The 22,115-nt window shown below is 40.8% G+C and overlaps 1 protein-coding gene across 2 annotated transcripts in view; it reads right to left on the reverse strand.

The window, feature by feature from the left end:
• The window catches only part of LOC311046524 (tyrosine-protein kinase CSK-like), a 38,608-nt gene extending 18,464 nt beyond the window's left edge, over positions 1 to 20,144 (reverse strand). For both annotated transcript variants that reach the window (XR_014600893.1, XM_084058877.1), the window contains exons 1-4: positions 19,749 to 20,144; positions 5,635 to 5,763; positions 3,140 to 3,253; positions 1,446 to 1,558 (exon numbers count right to left, since the gene is read on the reverse strand). Coding sequence is in view for 1 of the 2 variants with exons in the window: in XM_084058877.1 (XP_083915003.1) it covers positions 1,446 to 1,558; positions 3,140 to 3,253; positions 5,635 to 5,649 (242 nt within the window). In the remaining variant the exon portion in view is untranslated. The remainder of the gene's footprint in view (positions 1 to 1,445; positions 1,559 to 3,139; positions 3,254 to 5,634; positions 5,764 to 19,748) is intronic.
• Between the last annotated feature and the right edge of the window lie 1,971 nt (positions 20,145 to 22,115).

Consider the following 22,115-nt stretch of genomic DNA (forward strand, 5'->3'; position numbering starts at 1 on the left):
TAACAGAATGTTTCCAGTGAGCCAACATGCAAAATATCAGCACCCTGACTCTGTTTAAACAGAATGGAACAGAGCCTTCATTAGTATAATTGGCAACACCTGTGAATGGCTGCTGTGCATAGGGTGCATTATTTGTGTGAAAATTAATCGTCAACGTAAATATGTTATCGTGACGGCCACACACGCACACGCACACACACACAGTTGAGTTTCAGTCTCATATGGACAGGAAACAGGGTGTACTGGTGCACAACAGTGAAGCAGCAGCCAGGCCCAGCTGTGGTGTACATTCACATAGATCTGCCTAGTATACAGGAAGCACCCGGCTGCAGTAGGCCCATGAGCTTGAGCTTGTAGATCTTTTTTAAATGTGTGCAAATCTTTGAATATCTCGGTGCGCGCGAGGACCACTACTGATTGTCAAGAGGGATTTTTCCCGAGAACCAAAAGCGTAATATCTCCCCCGCCCCAAACAGACTTTCTGTCTTAGCTCACCAGTAGATAATGTGGCGCTTGTGCCACCAAATCTTATGGACTGTTATAGTTATCATCATAAGTACCAGAAGTCCTGACGTCATTCGTTCATCCCCTGGGTCGCGGAAGGAATTTCTCTATGGAGAATAACATTCGGTCATCTCAGAATCGTCTCATGTAAGAATGGTGGTCCAAAAATAAACAAACTGCCCCGGTGATATTGTCAGAGAGGTGGCTCTGTATCGTTTACGATAGTCAGTCACTCATATTTGATACAGTCTGTTTCTGGCGAAAATGTAATTAATTTGGCGGCGGTAACATTTGCGTTTTCTTGGCATCAGTTGATGCTTCATATCCATATGAGTCAAACCGCCGGGATCATTTTGTTTATTTCTGGACAGCCTGATCTCCAAGAATTTGGTATACATTGCACGGATCCAGTGCACATTATTCCGTGCATAGTAGCCTAGAAACCCTGAAAATCTGTGCATATGTACGACGAGTCCCACGGTGGGCGTAACCAGTTGCAACCCGGAAAAACCCGGAAGCAGAGCAGTCCCTACAACAAAATTTACGATTCTGTAAATTTCGGGACGGCAACTCGCTCACTTTAGCTCGCTCGGTGGTCCCTTACGTAGCAACAATTCCCTTGAAACTGCGTGCCTCCGAAATGGTTTAGTCACAGTGGGGGAGATGCGAGGCGGCTCTGCACGGATTTTTGGGTTTTCCAGTTGTCTATGCACGGAATGACACCTCCGTGCAAAATACTAAATTATTGGTGATCGGGTTGTTCTGGAACACAGTTCTTATATGACGCAATATTAAACACTATGGGAATTCTGAATGAAGGAAAGAAACCGTGACCCGGGTAGGAATGCGTAAATGAAGTCAGACTTCGGTGCTCTGTAGCGCTTGGTGTAAACGACCCTTTATTCTCCACAAGGACAGGGTTCACTCCTCTTTGAACTTACGGCATCAGACTGAGCTTCGGTCCAGACTTCACTCCTTCTCTCTTCTGGACGTAGTTGGCCGGAATGGTTCCTTCTCGACCAGCAGCGTTTTTAGCTTTGTACCAATTTGGGTCCTAAACAAAAGAAAACACCACACATCATCATCATTATGGATTTAAAGAGTGGTGGAAAGTAACTAAGTACTGAAGTACTGCACTTAAGTCCATTTTGAGGTATTTGTACTTTCCAATACTTTTACTTGTACTTCACTACATCTCAGAGGCAAATATTGTACTTTTACTCCACTACTATTATTTGAAATCTTTAGTTACTAGGTACTAGATTGTACACTTATACATTAACCACTTCAGCCCTATACACATTTCGGGCATTTGAAAATAGCCGATCTACAACAAGCTGACAATGCGTCACAATGCGACGCATTGTGAGCTCGTAGATCGGTTATTTTCAAAAGATTTTTATACATTTAAAAACTTGAAATTGGACATTCTGCATAATGAGTCGTGAGTACTTTTACTTTTGGTACTTTAAATACATTTTCATGCCTATACTTTTGTACTTTTCCTCAAGTACATTTTGAATTCCGGACTTTTACCTGTAACGGAGTATGTCTATATTGCAGTATTGATACTTTTACTTAAAGGAGAGATCCAGTCATTTTAGGTGTTTGCTTTGATGTGTCGCTAATCACTCACCAACATACCAGGGGCAGTTGACTTTTTTCATAGAAGCCCCTGTTGTCCATTGTGGAGACCCCTTCCACTGGCGTAATGGAGTAATGTGCATAAACGAAAATCTCCTATTTTAGCAGCTCCAAAGTTCGTTTTTTCTCCACTAATCCTCATTATGCAGTGTCCTGACACTCAAACATGAACTGAATGTTCATGCAGAACAACGTGGAAGCTAGTCCTCAGTGTTCCTCAGATTCTGTGAGAGAAAGGGGTCTCCACAATGGACAACAGGGGCTTCTATGAAAAAAGTCAACTCCCCCTGGTATGTTGGTGAGTGATTAGTGACACATCAAAGCAAACACCTAAAATGACTGGATCTCTCCTTTAAAGGACAACTTTAGTTTTTTACAACCAAGGTTTATGTTTTAGATTGTAATTAAAGTAAATAAAATATGAGTGTTAAAATTTTTAAATGTACTGCTTTCTATAGTTTTAGCAATTTTCGCGATCTTTTTTACAGTGGGCGGGGGCATTCTGTCCGGTGGCTAAATATGTCTTTTTTTACACAATAACCCGGTGTTTTCTTTATTATTATGTACAGTAGCTCTTCTAGCCCCCAATAACTCACATTTGGCCATCAAAGACCACAGGACCTTTTTTATTGTGTAAAAAAGGCATATTTAGCCACCGGACAGAATGCCCCCGCCCACTGTAAAAAATATCGCAAAAATTGCCAAAACTGTAGAAAGCAGTACATGAAAAAAAAATAACACTCATCTTTTATTTACTTTAATTACAAGCTAAAATATAAACCTTGGTTGTAAAAAACTAAAGTTGTCCTTTAAGTAAAAAAAAAGAATTGAGTACTTATTCCACCACTGGATCTAAACAACAGGAGGGACATAAAAAGAAAAACTACTACTAAAGAAAACTACAGCCTCCTGTAAACCAATAGCCGCGCGCAGAGGTGGCATCGTATCTCCCACGACTCCCTGCTTTTTACAGAGAAACTTCAGCCCCAACCTTTGTGACCACGATAATAGTCAAGACGTCTCCTTTGTTGAACGGCAGGTCCTGTTCGGTAGTTCCCTTGAAGGTGTACCTGGCCACACATTCTGTGCCCTGAGGCCAAGGAGCCTAACAGAGAGACAAAGAGAGAGGACCCCTGATTAGTGACCACGGTTTATTATTAGTTAAAGGACGACTTCACCACTTTTCAACATGTCTTCATATAATAGGTCCTCACTAATGCTCATGACAAAATGATACAATTTTTTTCTACTTGGTCTGTGTCTCATAGGAGGGCTGTGGACAGTCCAGAAACCCGTCTACCAGTGACATCATCGTTAGGCAGGATTTTTTTTTCCAAAAAGATTTTAAAAAAATTATTCAGTTTTGTATTAAGGCCAGAACAATGGGATCTATTATTGCATTGCAACTTTCCAGGAATACAAAGCCTGCAGTTTCTATTAGCTTGGATTCCCCATCGCTGATGTCACTGGTAAACGGGTTTCTGAACTGTCTACAGCCCTCCTCTGAGACACAGACTGATTAGAAAAAAATTGTACCATTTTATCATGAGCATTAGTGAGGACCTATTATATGAAGTTATGTTGAAAAGTGGTGAAGTCGTCCTTTAACTATATGGGGCGCGGACAGCCCACAGCGTGTACCAAATAGTCCCCAGTTCAATATAGTAAAAAAAAAAAAGAAAACTAGATCTGAAAAACTAACTAAACAAAAAACATGTTTGTTAACTGAAAAGTGTTTTCTGATCTTTTAGAATCTCAAGCCCCCCCCCGACAAATATCACAGTATGTTATATTCTATAAAATAAAACGTAAAAGGCAGGGTAAAGGCCTTTGCAGACAGGGTGCGATTTTTCGCACAGAAAAAAACGGACAATATCATTTTTTAACTCATTCAATGCCAATGACGTCTTTTGACGGCTGTTTTCAATTGGCCATTAGTGCCAATGACGTCTTTTGACGTCTCCTAAAAAATGATATATTTTTTTTCAAAATACAATTTTTAAATTATTATTATTTTTTTTGTTATTTATTTTTTTTTTTTATCTCAAAGGAACTAGGAGAAAACGATTTTCAAAAACTTATTGCTCCATCCACTTCAATGTTAAAAAGGAAACGGAGAAAAAAAAAACATTTTTCCTACCATTGTAAACCCTGTATTTCTGAGTGTGCCATGCCACTTTCAAACATCAAAAACAAATGTCAACGAGGTCACAATGACCTCGTTGAAATTTGTGAAACCACACCTGAAGTGACTCAGTGATTAGCAACCATCAGGGGATCAATCACACTGAAGACAAACACTCTGTGACCAATTGAAAAGGTAAAATAATAGCCTTTTTCATGGCACAGGGATCAACAAGCTTGAAAAAGCCTGGCACTGAATGAGTTAAATGAACACATGGTTCTCAATGACCTCATGCACACCGGCTCCGCATTTACCGTGCGGCGATGCGTTTTGTTTTTTCAATCGAACCCAGTTCGATTCGTGCGTCTTTTCGCATGCGGTAAAAACTGATTGACTAATCGCACCCTGTCTGCATAGGCCTTAAGTGTTGTGATATATATATTATTAAATAAAAAATATGTATTGTTAAAAAGGTTAAAGTAGTATATTCTGATAGTAATCATTGCTAGAGAGCGTTAGTTCGGTCACAGGGGTCTCTACAGCTCTTTAGTACAGTGGTTTTCAACCAGTGGTCCGGGGACCACCAGTGGTCCTTGAGGGAGTTCCAGGGGGTCCCCAGCTAAATGATAGATAGGAACAAAATGGACCCTTATGGGTCTGTAACTCTGAGAGTGTGCAAATGGAACCAAATGGACCCTAACGGGTCCATTTGGTTCCATTTGCACACTCTCAGAGTTACATTAACATTGATTTTATAATATAAATTGGGGTCCCAGAGATAGAAATGCCATTAAATGGGGGTCTGTAGCCTAATGCATGTTAAACTGGGGGTCCTTGAAATTAAAATGGTTGAGAATCACTGCTAGAGCCGTAAAAATCTTCTCTTATTGGGGGTCCCTGGCATATCTTTTCAAATGGGGGTCCCTGGGCTAATGTGTGTCAATTTGGGGGTCCTTGACGCAAAAAAGGTTGAAAACCACTGCTTTAGTAAACAGAATATAGTACATTTTCAGGTAGGTGACAACCATTTAAGCCAATCAGGACTCAGGAGAGAGCACTGAAAAGAGACACGGGAGACTCCTTTTACTGAACAAACACTTCTATAGCAATGAGTACAATCAGAATATAGAGCTATTTAACACTTAGTTTAACCAAAGTAAATCACTCACCCTACCTTTAAACTAACACAAAATGTAATTTAAAAACACTAGTAACTCAGGTTTAAAACCAAACAAAACAAAGCAAAAATAAAAAATGAATGAAAAAAAAAAAAAAAAAACCCTTGCTAGTGAATAAATAAATATTCTATAAATGATTAGACATGTAAAATATGAGTGTGTGCGTGCGTGCGTGCGTCTTACATGGATCTCTGACATGGTGATGGGGAAGAGGCAGGTCAATCCTCACTGGCACGAAGCACGCTTGCTGCTACCATTAGAGTTGTGATGTGCACGTACATGCACGCCACACACACACACACACTCACTTCCCTGCGAAGAAAAAAAAGAAGAAAAACAGTCTCAATACAGGCTTCATGGAAGCAGTTTATTCAATGGCAGAGGTCCCTGAAATAGTGGTTCCACTTTCATAATGAAGCCTGACTGGGGTTAGTATAGTATAGAACACTATGTATATATATATCTCCACACCAAACCAGCCAGCTATTAACCCATTAAGACCGGGAATGCAAGCATCTGTGTCATTTTTGGATTTCTTTGGCTTTTAAAAAAAATATAGCAGATCTACAAGCTCATAGCGTGGCTATGAGCTTGTAGATCTGCTTCTTTTTTTTTAACGTCAAGATTCGTGCAATATTTTTTTAAAGCGAACATTTGTAACACAAATCTTTGCTTCTGGGGGGATTCTACAAATGTCTTCTAAATCCTAACAGTTTCTTTTTATAAACGTATGTTGCTATAATCAGTGATTCTTTTTTAATGTCAAGGACCACCCAAAATTATATGTATTTGGCCATGGACCCTCATCTCAAAATATGTTGTTCCAGGGACCCCCCCCAAAAGCAAAGACTTGAGTTAAAAATGGTCGCTTTTACAAAAAAATATATATATTCAAAGATTTGCACACGTTTATATTTTCATTGTATCCACAAGCACGCAGCGCGTGAGCTTGTATATCTGCTATATCTTTTGGAATAGTCCAAAGAAAACCTTAAAAATGAACGTGACGCGTTCCCGGTCTTAATGGCTTAACAGAACATGTCAGTTATAAAAATAACTCAGTCCAGTGCAAAAGCAGAAGTTAAGTGCTTTCTCTCCGTCACACTTTCACAACGCTGGGGGGGAGGGGGGGGGGGGGGAAAGACTAGTGGTTCTCTAAACTAGAAGTGTGAACCGGGGGGCAGTAGGGTCCTTGAGGGGTGGGGGGGGGGTTCATCCAGGGGGTCCCCCAGCTAAATTAGTTAATATGGCGTCACTTTTTTTTTTTTAACCATAATTATGTTATACTTTGGGCTATTCAAAAATAGCAGATCTACGCCGCGCTATGAGCTTGTAGATCTGCTATTTTTGAAAAAAGTCACTGGCACAAAATCATTTTTAAGATGGGGTCATTAAGATCCTTTTAACCATAATTATGTTATATACTTTGGGCTATTCAAAAAATAGCAGATCTACAAGCTCATAGCGCGGCACCGAGTGCCGCGCTATGAGCTTGTAGATCTGCTATTTTTGAAAAAGTCACTGGCACAAAAAATACATTGGGATTTTGGGCGTCCTTGACGCGGAAAAGGTCGGAGAACCACTGGTTCTATTACAGTATGTGAACAGGCCATGTACGGGGTTAAAGACCCTTCCTGTTGTCAGAGGAATGCCTTCATCATCATCATCATCACCGCCACCACCACGACCCAGAAATCCTTGAGCCACCGTTTCCATGACAGCAGCACAACAACAACAACAACCACGACGAAGCAGCTCCGTGAACAGTCAGCGGTCTTTGGAGTCACCCACCAGCTATAGGCCACTCCTACTTCCTCTCTCTCTCTGGCTGCTATAGCGGCCCGTTTCCACGGCGACGCAGTGGACCAGCGGGTCAGAGCTCAGGGACACTTTTTTTTTTTTTGGCCCTCCGGATAGTTTACCACCACATCCAGCTGGTGGGAAGTAATGAAGTACATTTACTCAAGTACTGTACTTAAAGTACGATTTTAAAGGCACTTTTAGTTTACTTTTTATGTATTTATTTGGACGGGACAGCGGATATGAATTAATACATACATGATGTATCGGATTTAGCAAGAAGGTTAATTTCCATTCGTAATCCTTAACCCATTTAATCTCGGAACGCATCTGTGTCATTTTAGATTTTACCTACAACCATTATTTTATACTTTGGCTATTCAAAAATAGCAGCTTGTAGAAAAAGCTTTTTCTATATCAGTGGTTCTCAAACTTTTTCATGTCAAGGACCCCCAAAATGATATGTATTTGGCCGTGGACCCCCACATCTCAAAGATATTTTGTTCCAGGGACCCCCACCAGAAGCAAATATTTGAGTTACAAATATTCGCTTTAAAAAAGAATATATGACATATAATATAATACAATTTTCAAAAATAGCAGATCTACAAGCTCATAGCACGGCACGAAATGCGGCGCTATGAGCTTGTAGATCTGCTACTTTTGAATGGCCAAAGTATAAAATAACGGTTGAAGTGGTTACAAAGAGATGCATTCCCGGTTCCTGATTGTAATGGGTTAAGTAAAGTTACAAGTAAAAGTAAGGACTTAGTAGTCTCGTAACAAAGTATTTTTCTACACTGTGTGGCACACACTACTTTTTACTTTAAGTCCAATATCGGAGTACTTCCCCCCCCCAGCGCTGTCAGGGACAGTCGTTACCCCATCACATGAGGTCACTTCCTCCCACCATGTCATAGAGAGTGTTATTGTGCAGCGTACTTCCTGCTCTGCGTCCGTAAGGAACAATAAAAAGCCCGGGGGGTTGACATCTGATGACGAGCCCAGCTAAACGCAAAGCCACTTCCCCTTGGACGTGTTCCAACAGCAACACATGAAGTTATTATTATTATTATCATCGCCAGCCGTCATGATGTGACGTTTATGACGAGTCACATGATGGTGGTCATAATAATAAAAAGGTAGCAGCCTGTGTGATCCGCTGAGGAGAAATCACACAAGGTTACGCTTTTAACCCATTCAATCCGGGAACGCATCCGTGTCATTTTATTGTATTCATGGGTGTCATTGTAGATCTGCTATTTTCAAACATTTTAGTACTTTTACTTTTGGTACTTTAAGTACATTTTGATACCATTACTTTTGTACTTTTACTCAAGTATATTCCGGACTTTTACTAGTAACTGAGTACTGGCCTTCCCACACGGGACAGGAGGACACCTGGGTTCGAATCCCGGGCGTTTACGTTGGTGCCGTGACCCAAATCGGCGGGGTTTCCCGGTGCGGAGGGAGGGGGGTCATAGGGGGGTTATGGGTTACAGAGGGCCTGAAGACCAAAATCCTAATATCTAACCCCCCCCCCCCCCCCGGCACAAGGGAATGAGTCCCCTTCAGCCTAGTGGGTAAGATGTTTGGCTTTGGTGTCCCTTCCCCCGCGGGACGGGAGACCTGGATTCCAATCCCGGGGGGGGGGGGGGGGGGGGGGCGTTACATCATTATAGGCAAGAGAACGCTCAATGATTCTTACCAAAATGTTCACATCTAGATATTTCCAAAACACAAATGAGCTGCTAGAGACAAAACGTGGTTTAATCCTACATCCATAAGAAACTCCATGCAATAAGGAACTTGTGTACGTGAGAGGAAAGGAAACCAACAAGCACACATTTGACAGAACAACTTTCACTTGTTGTAGTAGACTAGAGTAATATTTGACCACAAGTACATTTGATCAGGAGTATAGTCTATACTTTGACTCAAGTACTGGGTTTGAAGAATGCTCGCCCCAAAACACGCTCGCCCCGGGTCAATTCATGGGTATTCCTAAACGTAACCTCAGCAAAACGATGCGTGAACCTAAACTTATTCCTAACCTTAACCTAAGTAAAACTATACCTTAACCTAACCTTATTCCTAACCTTAACCTCAGTAAAACTATGCCTAAACCTAACCTTATTCCTAAACGTAACCTCAGTAAAACTATGCCTAAACCTAACCTTATTCCTAAACGTAACCTCGGTAAAACTATGCCTAAACCTAACCTTATTCCTAAACATAACCTCAGTAAAACTATGCCTGAACCGAACCTTATTCCTAAACGTAACCTCGGTAAAACAAATGCAAGAATACAAGAACCGCTGGGAGGGGCAAGCGGTCCGAGAAAGAAATGGGGGTGAGCGTGTTTTGGGGCGAGCCTTCCGGGTACGCTGCATATGACTCACTTTAATAAGAACAGACTCTATAGCATTCTTCAGCTCTACTAGTGTGTCTTACACCACTTCAACCCTAGTGTCCCTAATACTATTCTGGGGCAAAAATAGCAGATCTACAAGCTGAGTAAGGCTAAATTTAGAAAGCATTTTTAGATTCTATGTATTTGGCCGCGGACCCCCATCTCAAAATGTATCCCCCCCCTCCCCGTCGTCGAGGCCAAAGTTTGAAATAACGGTGATATTGATTTGAAGTCCTATCACTCAGCCCTTGTGCAGACTGCAGAGACCGTTGAATACATTACATGGTGTGTGTGTGTGTGTGTGTGTGTGTGTGTGTGTGTGTGTGTGTGTGTGTGTGTGTGTGTGTGTGTGTGTGTGTGTGTGGCATTCATTGCCCAACGTGCAGGAAGAAGTAAACCAGCAGCTTTTACCCAACAGACATGGTAATGCATGAAGGAGACATGATCAGACAAGAGCTGAACCTTCACACATCCACACAATATCATATTATTAGTTGATGATTAATTACAATTTGGCTTTGAACATTGGAACATATAAATAAGAATAAAATGTCGGTTTGCCTTTTAGGGTTTGTAAAACAAAATAGCAAAAAAAGACATGATGAATAACTTGCAAACATGCAAAGACCTGACAGACAGTGATACCCAAAATTCTAATAGGCCAGAACTGGCCATGCATTTGATCATTTTACACCTTCAGTATTTTTGTTTATTTATTTTTTAAACAGCGAAAATAGCTGCTTTGGTTTTTCAACAGATGAATTTGTGTATATATAAATATACGTATGAAGGACGATTTATTTTATTACGCCAACAAATATTTGTGATCAACTCGAATAGTTGGCGATTAGGCGATGATGATGTAATAATTGTGACAGGCCTACACATGAACAGATATAAAACAGGAATCTGTATGAATTCAGGCGTTCATTGAACACACCAACAGATACTATGGGCAGACAAGAGCTGAGAGCTCTCACCAGGATAACCGACACATCAAACCCCCCCCCCACAATGACCACTACCATTATCCCATTAAGACCTGAGGCGATTCTTTAAAAAAAATCTAAATCCTAACAGTTTTTTTTTTTTTTTATAAAAAAAAAATGTTCAAGATTTTTCAAAAATAGCAGATCTACAAGCTCATAGCACGATGAGCTTGTAGATCTGCTATTTTTGAATAGCCAAAGAAATCTAAAGTGACACAGATGCACATTCGCACATGTTTTAAGCAAACATTTGTAACTCAAATCTTTGCTTCTGGGGGATTCTACAAATGTCTTCTAAATAAAATAAAAAAATGATGTTGCTATAATCAGTGGTTCTCAAACCTTTGCATGTCATGGACCCCCAAAATGATATGTATTTGGCCGTGGACCTCCATCTCAAAATATGTTGTTCCAGGGACCCCCCAGAAGCAAAGATTTTAGTTAAAAACGTTTGCTTTAAAGATATATACATACTAGTGATGCGCGGGTCGGGTTTTTTCATGACCCGCCCCACCCGCCCCGTGACGGAACCCAACCCGCGAACCCATATATAAATCTATGGCTCAACCCGCCCCACGACCCGCGATTTTTTTTTTATTCTGTAAAATCATGGTTAGAAAATAATCCCCAAGTGTATTCAAACTGTTTTATTGTTATTATTCTTATTCTTATTAGGAATAAAGACAAAACAAGAGCATGTGATTTTTTTATTTTTTTTGCGTGTGAGAGCGGCTGACCCGCTCACCCGCAGCCCGCATAATTGCCTCCGAAATTCTGACTTGACCCACCCGCGCCGCGGGTTGACCCGCGGGTCCCGCGGGTTACGGGTCAACCCGCGCATCACTAATACATACATATTCAAAGATTTGCACACATTTTCACGATCTGCTATTTTCTAATAGCCAAAGTATAAAATAGGACCTAATGGCAAGTGGTTACAATGCACAGATGCTTTACCGGTTTTAATGGGCTAAACTGTTCAAAACCCCCCTCCAAAGACCACCACCCATTACAGTGGACTCTAGCTGGAGCACTCATCCAAAGTCACTTTGACTACGCATGCACTTCATGGTACCATAGCACCACAAAGGCCTTAAAAACAAGGCTCCAGACATCCCAGAACAAACTGGTCAGGCTACTGCTGGTCAGGCTACTGCTTAGCCTCACTCCCACAACTCATCTAACCCCTGCTCATTATGCTATGGTGGGATGGCTCAGGTCACTTCAATAGGCTCTATTCACAGCAGCCATAGTATCACTTCCTTCACAGGTGTTACCAATGATACTAATGAAGGCTCTGTTCCATTTAGTGTAGCACAGTGGTTTCCACGACCATAACTCTGAGAGTGTACAAATGGAACCAAATGGTTCCATTTGTACACTCTCATTGTTACACACCTGTAAGGGGCCATTTGGAAGCCCATGAGGGTCCCTGGACCCCAACTGTAGACCCACTGGTGTAACAGAGTGTTTCCAGTGAGCCAACATGCACAATATGCACCCTGACTCTGTTTGAGCAGAATGGAACAGAGCCTTCATTAGTATCATTGGTAACACCTGTGAATGTCTTCATAATATGGCTGCTGTGAATAGAGCCAATGGGCCTGGTCTACAAGATACATAACACCACAGAGACACCCATGTTACCTGTCAAAACTAAAGTGTTAAAGACGGCCTGGGCCGTGGCGTCGCGGTCCAGGCACCCTCGGTTGAAATCCCTTAACTGACAGCGTGTCGCGGGTTCGCGTCCCGTTCCCGACGACCTTTGCTGCATGTCTTCCCCCATCTCTCTCCCCGTTTCCTGTCAGCCTACTTTCACTGTCCCTCTCCAAATAAAGCTATAAAAAGCCCCCAAAAAAATGTAAAAAAAAAAAAAAAAAAAAGTGTTAAAGACGACCACAAGCACAACACCAGAGGAAGCTCCACCAATCTTGTTCAACCCAGATTCGGCTCCAACAGGGGGTTACATTTGTTCTACTGCTATGCCACCAAAATGTGGAATTCCCTGCCCAACAGTCATACAAAAAGTGTGACTCCTTATTCTCCTTCAAAACCGCTCCAACAGAGCAATTCAGAACTGACCTCTGTAAAATGTCTAAGCTTTTATCCCTGGAAATAACCCCAACACTTTGTATTGCACTTATTTTTCTTTTTGATTACTACTCTAGTTTAGCCGTTTATATGATGGTTTTTTTGTGCATATTATTGTATATTATTGTTGTCTTTAAATGTTTCGATGAATTGAATACACAGGACCCCAAAGGAATTAAGCCATAGGTTTTCTGCAGGTTTAATCCTTTTAGCATCCTTTTTTGTGCAAAATGTTAAGTATTCAATCAATCAATCAATCAATCAATAAATCAATCAGTCAGGCATCAGAGCCTACAGTATGTGGTACGCACCTTAACCATTTGGCCATTGGTACCGTGAATCCAGTTACAGTTTAACAACTTAAACCCTATATTTCTCTCTCTAGTACTTATCTGCCCCCCCCCCCCTCCTCCTCTGTATATGTACTCCAACAGCTGTTCTGGCCCTGACGACTGAATTTACTATCTACTTACTGTAGTTGACCAGAGATCTATACCGGGCCCCCCTCCTGTTTTCACTCAAAATATTAAAATCGGTTGAAAACAGCTGATCTACAAGCTCACAGCATGTGGCGTTGCAATGTGTTGCGAGCTTGTAGATCTGATAAGTTAGCACCAGAATATGGACGCTAGTAGGGTTCAGGCAATCTGGGAACATTCCGGATCAGATTGTTGTATATCAGTCTTAGAGATCAGGGTTCAAATAGTTAACCCATTAAGACCGGGAACGCATGCATCCGTGTCATTTTAGTTGTCTTTGGCTATTTTTTTAAATCTAGATTTTTTTTGCGAATCTTTGAATATATTTGTATGCAAACATTTGTATCTCAAATCCTTGCTTCTGGGGGGGTCCCTGGAACTAAATATTTTGAGATGGGGGTCACAGTGTGTCACTTTAGATATCTTTGGCTATTTTTTCCAAAAAACCTTTAGGATTTAGACTCTTTTTAAGAATCGCCTCAGGTCTTAATGGGTTAAAACAGTCAGACGGACAAAACGAGCCCTGACAGGCAGGAAGCCACATCAGCAGCCTGCCACGCCCCGACCTGGCAGTGCAGAGGTTGTCATTATAGGTGAAGACTTTCAAAAATGTTAGTTTCTGTAATACTGCACAACCAGCAGGCAGGTCAGAGCGCGCACACACACACACACACACACACACTCACTCTGAGGCCTTACATGGGCAACTGGCGGCCCGGGGGCCACATGCGGCCCCACCGTCACTTATATGCGGCCCGCAGGTTAATATCGGAATATTGATATATTATTGATTTCAGCTGTTACAATTCCAAACATGCAAACATGACCCGCTTTAATTCCTTCAGTCTATGTTAGTAGCTTACATGACTAGTATTAAAATTCTATTGTCTTTTTTTTATGTCCAATGTATTTGTATTTAAGTTCATAAAGTTAACATGAGTATAACTAAATGCATTTGAAATGTACCCATTTAGACCTGAGGCCGATTCTAAAAACGCCTTCTAAAAGTTTTCTGAAAAACTTCAAATATTTATTCAAAAATTACAACAAATGTATGTTGCTATATACTGTACATAGCAACAAGAACCCCAAAAGGGGTTCCTGTCCTGAAAGGTATAGTTACAAATATGGGTTCCTGCCCAAACTGGAAAAAAAAAATACTTTACAGGATTCCAATTCAAAAATGGCAAAAACAAATTCAGGATTTTGTTTTTGATTCAAATTCAAAAATAGCAAAAATAGACGATCTAAAAGCTCAAAACGTGTCGCACTGCGACTCGTTTTGAGCTTGTAGATCGGCTATTTTTGCTATTTTTGTGTGACATAGAATGGCAAAGTACGGCATTAATTTACGAAAGAAAGTTAAAATACGGAGATAAGAGGTTTCTGCCCGACAGTATGTGGCCCTCTAGAGTGAGTGTGGAAATATAGTGGCCCTCTCCATCATCAAAGTTGCATCACCCCTGAACTGAACTTAAAGGCTTAATCCATTAAGACCGGGAACGCATCTGTGTCATTTTAAGATTTCTTTGGGTATTCAAAAATAGCAGTTATACAAGCTCAAGGCGCGGCAAGCTTGTAGATCTGCATTTTTTTGTCCAAAATCGTTACCGTTATTTGTTCTATTCTAAACTGCTTTCTAACTCTTTCCCTTCTGCTCTCTCACTCTGTTCTCTCTCTCTTCTCACAGAATACTACTAAATGATGATAGAAATAATGTCACCCACTTCTTTACAGTAGTGTAAAGTAACTAACTACATGTACTCAAGTACTGTACTTAAGTACAACTTTGAGGTACTTTCACTTTACTGGAGTATTTCCAATTGTCTTTACTTTAACTTCTACTCCACTACATCTCAGAGACTAATATTGTACTTTTACTCAGAAAATGAATTGAAAAATGTAGTTTCTAGTTACGTTGCAGATAACAATTGTTACATTATAAAACATACATTATACAACAGGTAGTTCCGACCAAGCAATCTGATTGGTTGAAATAGCTTTCTAGCCGTGCTTCAAACCAGCATCATAGCACGGGCCGAATCACATTAATAAATCACTCCGCAGTGCAGTCCAGTCCGCATTAGACCATTATATGGCACAGCTGTGCTGTGAAGTCACTCTGTCCCACGGTAGGAAAACAAACAGACAGTGAGTAGCCTGACCCACCGCCGCCACCGGAGAACAAACAGCTATGCAAAATGGACTATGTTGTTAATTTGGTGGATTTACGGTTGATCAATGGTTAGAAGGTTATAAATATCCTCCTGTGTAAAGTAAAATGACTCCCATTTCGTTAACAGTCCAGTAGGCTATATGCTCCGTCGTACGACCGTGTCACGCGGCCAAAATAGCCGATCTACAAGTTCACAACGCGTCGCCATCGCAACGCGTTGTCAGCTTGTAGATCAGTTATTTTGGCCGCGTGACACGGTCGTACGACGGAGCATATAGCCTACTGGAATTCATTCCACTGCGCAAGCATTGATAGCTCAGCTGTGTTGATGAGACGGTGCCTCAAACTCAAAGCACTGCTACAGGGACTATTTAATGTCTCTCAGTCAAAAACTCTTCTCTTTACAGGGAAACGGACAATAGCGAAACATTTTTATTATTAATTGCCCCACAATATGAATACATTTGGATGTGTTTTGTTGGTAACTGTTGTATAATCGCAATATTACACTCGAGGGTGTGCTTTACCTTACATTATTGGCACTTCAGTGATGCTGGCGGAACTCGGCTTCGCCTCGTTCCTGACCGCATCACTGGCGTGCCAATAATGACGGTAAAGCACACCCTCTCGTGTAATATTGCTTAATTAACCACTTTAGCCCTATTTTATACCTAGGCTATTTGAAAATTACCGATCTACAAGCTCACAACGCGTCGTGTGAGGTGGTGGATCTGCTATTTTCAAACATTTTCGTACTTTTACTACAGTACATCTACATTGCAGTATTGATACTTTTAGTTGAGTAAAACATTTGAGTAATTTTTCCACCCCTGCTGCTTTCCACCTGCAGCACAGTGATGAGCTTACAACGAGTCACTTTGTGACGCGTTGTAAGCTTGTAGATCAGCCATTCCTGCTTTTTTTATGTATAAAATGATCAAATATGTCAATAGTTTCTTTGTATATTTCAGATATTTGTCAAGTCTGCCCTGTGCAATTTTTTCATTACGAAGCCTAAAAGGCTTCATAAGATGTTCCAATGTTCAACGCCAAACACACAACTAAATCGTTAATAGGCTCTAGTATGCACAGCAGCCATATTGGAAAGAAATTGGGCCTCTTCTTACTTCCTTCACAGGTGTTACCAATGATACTAATTAAGGGCTCTGTTCCATTCTGGTCAGGGTGCTGATATCTTGCATGTTGTCTCACTAGAAACACTCCATTTTGGTTCCCAAATGGCCCCTTGTGGTGGATGTGTAAAATGGAACCAAATGGACCCTTACGGGTCCATTTGGTTCCATTTGTACACTCTCAGAGTTATGGGGGTCCTTGAAAATAAGACAACCACTATGCCACACTAAATGGAACAGAGCCTTAATAGCATCATTGGTAACACCTGTGAAGGTGTTACTAATTCATTCCCAATATGGCTGCTGTGCATAGAGCCTATTGCAATTATTCAAGTGACAATTAAACTTAAATGTGTATTGTGTACTAGTGACAGCCCTATCCCTGACTCTCTCTCCCTGTCTCTTGTCTTCACTGTGGACTATCGTCAGTAAAAGGCAGAAAAAGACCCCAAAATATAAGCGTTTCCCTACAGACGTTCTTCAGAACCCACTGTGGAGGAAACCCACCCAGAAGCAACACCTCCGTAACCTGCAAATAACTACCACTACCGCAGATGGAAACTGATCCAGTCATAATGAGAGTTTCATTAGTGAGGCACAGATCGTGGGAGCGAAACGCAAATGAAGAGACAAACGTGCACTCAAATAAAAGAGTGCACGTCCTGTCTGCCTTCACACTAGTGTCAACCAGCTCAAAACTCTAAGATTTACATTCATTAAATCCTATATATTTCAGGTACAGTAAATATGTACTACACACTGCACGCGCACGCACGCACACACACACACACACACACACACACACACACACACACACGCAGTGTTGTTGATATTTATGAGAAGCTGGAAAAAGTTGTGGTTGTGTGAGTGTGAGTGTGAGTGTGAGTGTGTGTGTGTGTGTGTCTGCTACTTTTGCAGAATGTTCTCTGCAGACTAGCGAAGCTAGGGTTCAAGAGGTCAAAGCCCCCCTCCCCTCCTTTTTTGTATTTTATGAATGCATCTTTTCTCAGAATTGACACTATGTTTCCATTGATCACATACATATAATTAGCTCTCTCTCTCTGTGTGTGTGTGTGTGTGTGTGTGTGTGTGTGTGTGTGTGTGTGTGTGTGTGTGTGTGTGTGTGTGTGTGTGTGTGTGTGTGTGTGTGTGTGTGTGTACACACAAGTATAAAAAGTTTCAGATGTAGGTGCTTGTGTTGAGTGGGGGTGGGATGTGTTAAAAAATGTATGATGTGTGGTGTGTGTGTGTGTGTGGGGGGGGGGGGCAAATAACATAATTTTCAGGGAAACAAAAACATAAAAACAGTTGCTGTCCGTTAAAGGGGAAGCCCCTCGTTAAACGGCATGGGATTTATTGTTCAACATCTGACAAAAGCTGAGACCCCCCATACGTGACATGCATGCACGCACACGCACACACACACACACACGTGTTTTTCAGATGCGTTGTGAGCTACAGCTGCTATTTTCCCTATTTAGTTTTTAAACCTTTAAAAAAAATGAAAAATGAAACAGACCCTGATATACCAGGCTCTGACACTGGACACAGACCCTGATATACCAGGCTTTGACACTGGAAACAGACCCTGATATACCAGGCTCTGTCACTGGACACAGACTCTGGTATACCAGGCTCTGATTGATGATTTGACGGTTATGGATACCGCTCAACTGACCTCTGACCTTCAAGAGAACGTAAACATATTGTATGTTCTTTCCGTAAATCAATGCCCCACTTCATCACACCAGAGTGTAGATCGGCTATTTTCACAATAATAATAAAAAAGGAACGGTTTTGGATGATTTTTCCATCCGACGGCAACAATATATTATCTACTGCACTGTGTGTGTGTGTGTGTGTGTGTGTGTGTGTGTGTGTGTGTGTGTGTGTGTGTGTGTGTGTGTGTGTGTGTGTGTGTGTGTGTGTTACATTAGTTTAGTATAATTTGATAAAGACATACACATTGTGTGGATAATTGTCCCGGTGCTCACTAAAGAAATGGTTTGTTTTATGATTAAAGGAGACTTTTTAGTCTTACAGTTAGGACAAGATCCAGGTTGGGGTTGGTAGGAAGGATTACACATTTAGACACTAGCTTTAGCAGATAGGGCTAGAGTTATGCCTGATTTATACTTAGCAAAAACAGCAGATCTACAAGCTCACCACAACACGTTGCAGCGCGACACGTTGTGAGCTTGCAGGTCGACTATTTTTGGCTTCAGGGTTACCTTAGAAATGGTAAAAATGGCATTCATAAAATGTCCTCACAAGTATGGTAGTAGTAACACAAACGCGTGTGTGTGTGTGTGTGTGTGTGTGTGTGTGTGTGTGTGTGTGTGTGTGTGTGTGTGTGTGTGTGTGTGTGTGTGTGTGTGTGTGTGTGTGTGTGTGTGTGTGTGTGTTACACATTGATAGTCCATATATAATAATCAAGGCATAGGCAATAGAATGCATGCACATATTCACAGGGTATGATTGTACATGAATAATTACTTAGGCCTGTATATCACTATAATGACAACATTATACACATCTTCATCCAGCCTGTCTGTCTGTCTGTCTGCCTGCCTGTCTGTATGTGTCTGCTGTTTCCTAATGGTCTTGGTTTGTGTAAAGCAATTTTGAATTGCCTTGTTGTTGTTGTTGAAAAATGTGTTATACAAACGTGCCTTTGCCTACAGTATCTACCTACCTATATCTATCTACCTACCTATATATCTATCTATCTATCTATCTACCTACCTACCTACCTACCTACCTACCTCTATATCTATCTACATACCTATCTCTATATCTATCTATCTACCTATATCTATCTATCTATCTATCTATCTACCTCTATATCTAGACTTGGATCAAGACTCTTATTTTATCGATTTTGACCTAAAATATCGATCAAATACATCTACAAGAGTTCTTGACTTAAGGCTAATCTATATATCTATATAGATAGATCGATATATAGATAGATACATAGATAGATAGATATACCTACCTACCTATATCTATCCATCTAACTATATCTATCTATCTATCTATCTATCTATCTATCTATCTACTGTATCTATCTATCTATCAATCTATCTCATGCAGAAACACACTGTAGACTAAACTTCTCCAGGACTGTCATATGAATAAGCTCATTAAGGGCGTCGCACCCATATGTTACATGATGTATGTAAAGAGTTATTATTATGAATGATCATATCTTACCTGTTGATGAAGGAGTGATTGATCGTGTGTTTCAGCTGCTATTCATGCATGTTTCCATGTGAAAACATCAACCTCCAATAACCTAAACAATAAACTGAACTATAAAAACACCAGAGAAAGTTCAAGGAACTCAAAACCATAAGCAGCGACTTTTTTTTGGTTTGAGGAAATTAAACATGGAATATTTCCGCCCGCCGAACCAACTGTAACATAACGAGAAGCTTTACTGCAGGAAAACTTAGAAAGCAGCAGATATTTGTTAGGATTAAAAAAAGCTATACTAGTCGTTGTTTCACTGCATATAATGGTAAAGAAAAGCCTCGGGCAGAAGAAAACAACTTGGACAGAAGAGACAGAGATGAGACGTTGAGACAGGAAGCGCCTTCACTTCAACCTAACGCGTTACGACCCAACTGACCACCTATAGAATCATGTGACTCCAGGGGTCGCACTTTTTCCACAAATAGCCTCTATGCACAGCAGCCATATTATCACTTCATTCCCAGGTGTTACCAATGATACTAATGAAGGCTCTGTTCCATTTAGTCTAGCACACCACAGTGGTTTACGCGACAGAGTTACACACCCGTTAAGGGGCCACTTGGAAGCCCATGAGGGTCCCTGGACCCCAACTGTAGACCCACTGGTGTAGCAGAGTGTTTCCAGTGAGCCAACATGCACAATATCAGCACCCTGACTCTGTTTGACCAGAATGGAACAGAGCCTTCATTAGTATCATTGGTAACACCTGTGAATGTCTTCATAATATGGCTGCTGTGAATAGAGCCTATTCTTACTTGTGCAGTAGTAAGTCCGTGGTTCTCAACCTTTTCAGGCCGTGGCCCCCCAAAATAATCATATTTTAACCGGGGACAGGGGACAGGGGACAGGCCCCCCCCCCCCCCCCCCCAGATAAATATTGTGAAAATAGTTAATCTACAAGCTCGCAACATGTTGCCTCTTCACAGTGAAGTTGTGCATAGATGACACGCTGAGTTGAGGCAGGAAGCGCCTTCACTTCAACTACATGTGTTACGACCGAATTGATCAGCTATCGAATTGTGTTACTCCAGGGGTCACACTTTTTCCCAAATTCATACTTGTGCAGTAATTTATGGTTTTGATTGATTGATTGATTGATGTACTTTATTTAGTAAGACATGAGAACAACAGTACATGGAAGTACAAATTCACAATACAAGGTCTACTAAACTGGAAGACTCATAAAAGCACTGAGCTTGTTTCAAATGAGTTCCCCATGCACACAAATCATGATGACATATAAGAGACAGACAGATATACACAACTACTATAGAATGTCATACAATCAGTTTACAGGTTACTGGTATGAAGAGTGAGAAATATGTACAAAAGGAGAAGGAGAGAGGGGGGGGGGGGTAGGGGGGTAGGTTAGGTTAGGACTTAGACATGGGCCATTTTCCAATTGCAGCCTCCTGAAGGTGTATCTTTAGGGCTGTTTTGAAAGAGAGTAGGGTTTTACACTCCTTTACTCCTTTTGGTAGGGCGTTCCACATTTTTGATGAATAGCATGAGAACGAGTTACTTCCCTTTGTTGAGCCAAAAAAGGGTTGGTCAAGGGTTGGTCAAGCCCTTTTCCATCAATTTCTTTTGATAATATAATGAAATAATTTGCTAATAAAGTTTCATCATGTTGATATACAATAATATTGTTGAGATGCTAACGTGCCATCATTATTTTTGGGAAAGGTTATAATTATTTTGAGATACGCCATTATTTTGAGAATATGTCTAATTATAATGACTTACGTTACAGCAACAGTCTTTTGCACAGTACCCCTCACTTAAAGGAGAATTTTGGACTAAGTTTTTCTTACCTTTTCTATGATGTTATGATATCTTAGGATGAATGGTACAGTAGAACAAAAAGTAACTGGTCTAAAGTACATGTTCTCAAGTACTGTACTTAAGTGCAAATTTGAGGTATTTGTACTTTAATTTGGGTATTTCCAATTTCCAATACTTTTACTTCTACTCCGCTACATCTCAGAGGCAAAATATTGTGCTTTTACTCCAATACAATTATTTGAAAACTTTAGTTACTAGTTACTTTGTAGATCTTGATTATTATATTATTACAAAACATACATTAACCACTTCAGCCCCATATACATTTCGGTCATCTGAAAATAGCCGATCTACAAGCTCACAATGCGTCGCGATGCAACGCATTGTGAGCTTGTACATCAGCTATTTTCAAAAGATTTGTATACATTTGGAAACTTGAAATTGGACATTCTGCTCAATGAGGACTTTTTGATGTCAATACTTTTGTACTTTTACTCAAGTACATGTAACAGAGTATTTTGATATTGCAGTATTGATACT

Source organism: Gymnoscopelus microlampas, assembly GCF_963454915.1.
Source record: "Gymnoscopelus microlampas genome assembly, chromosome: 6".
Lineage (NCBI taxonomy): Eukaryota > Metazoa > Chordata > Actinopteri > Myctophiformes > Myctophidae > Gymnoscopelus > Gymnoscopelus microlampas.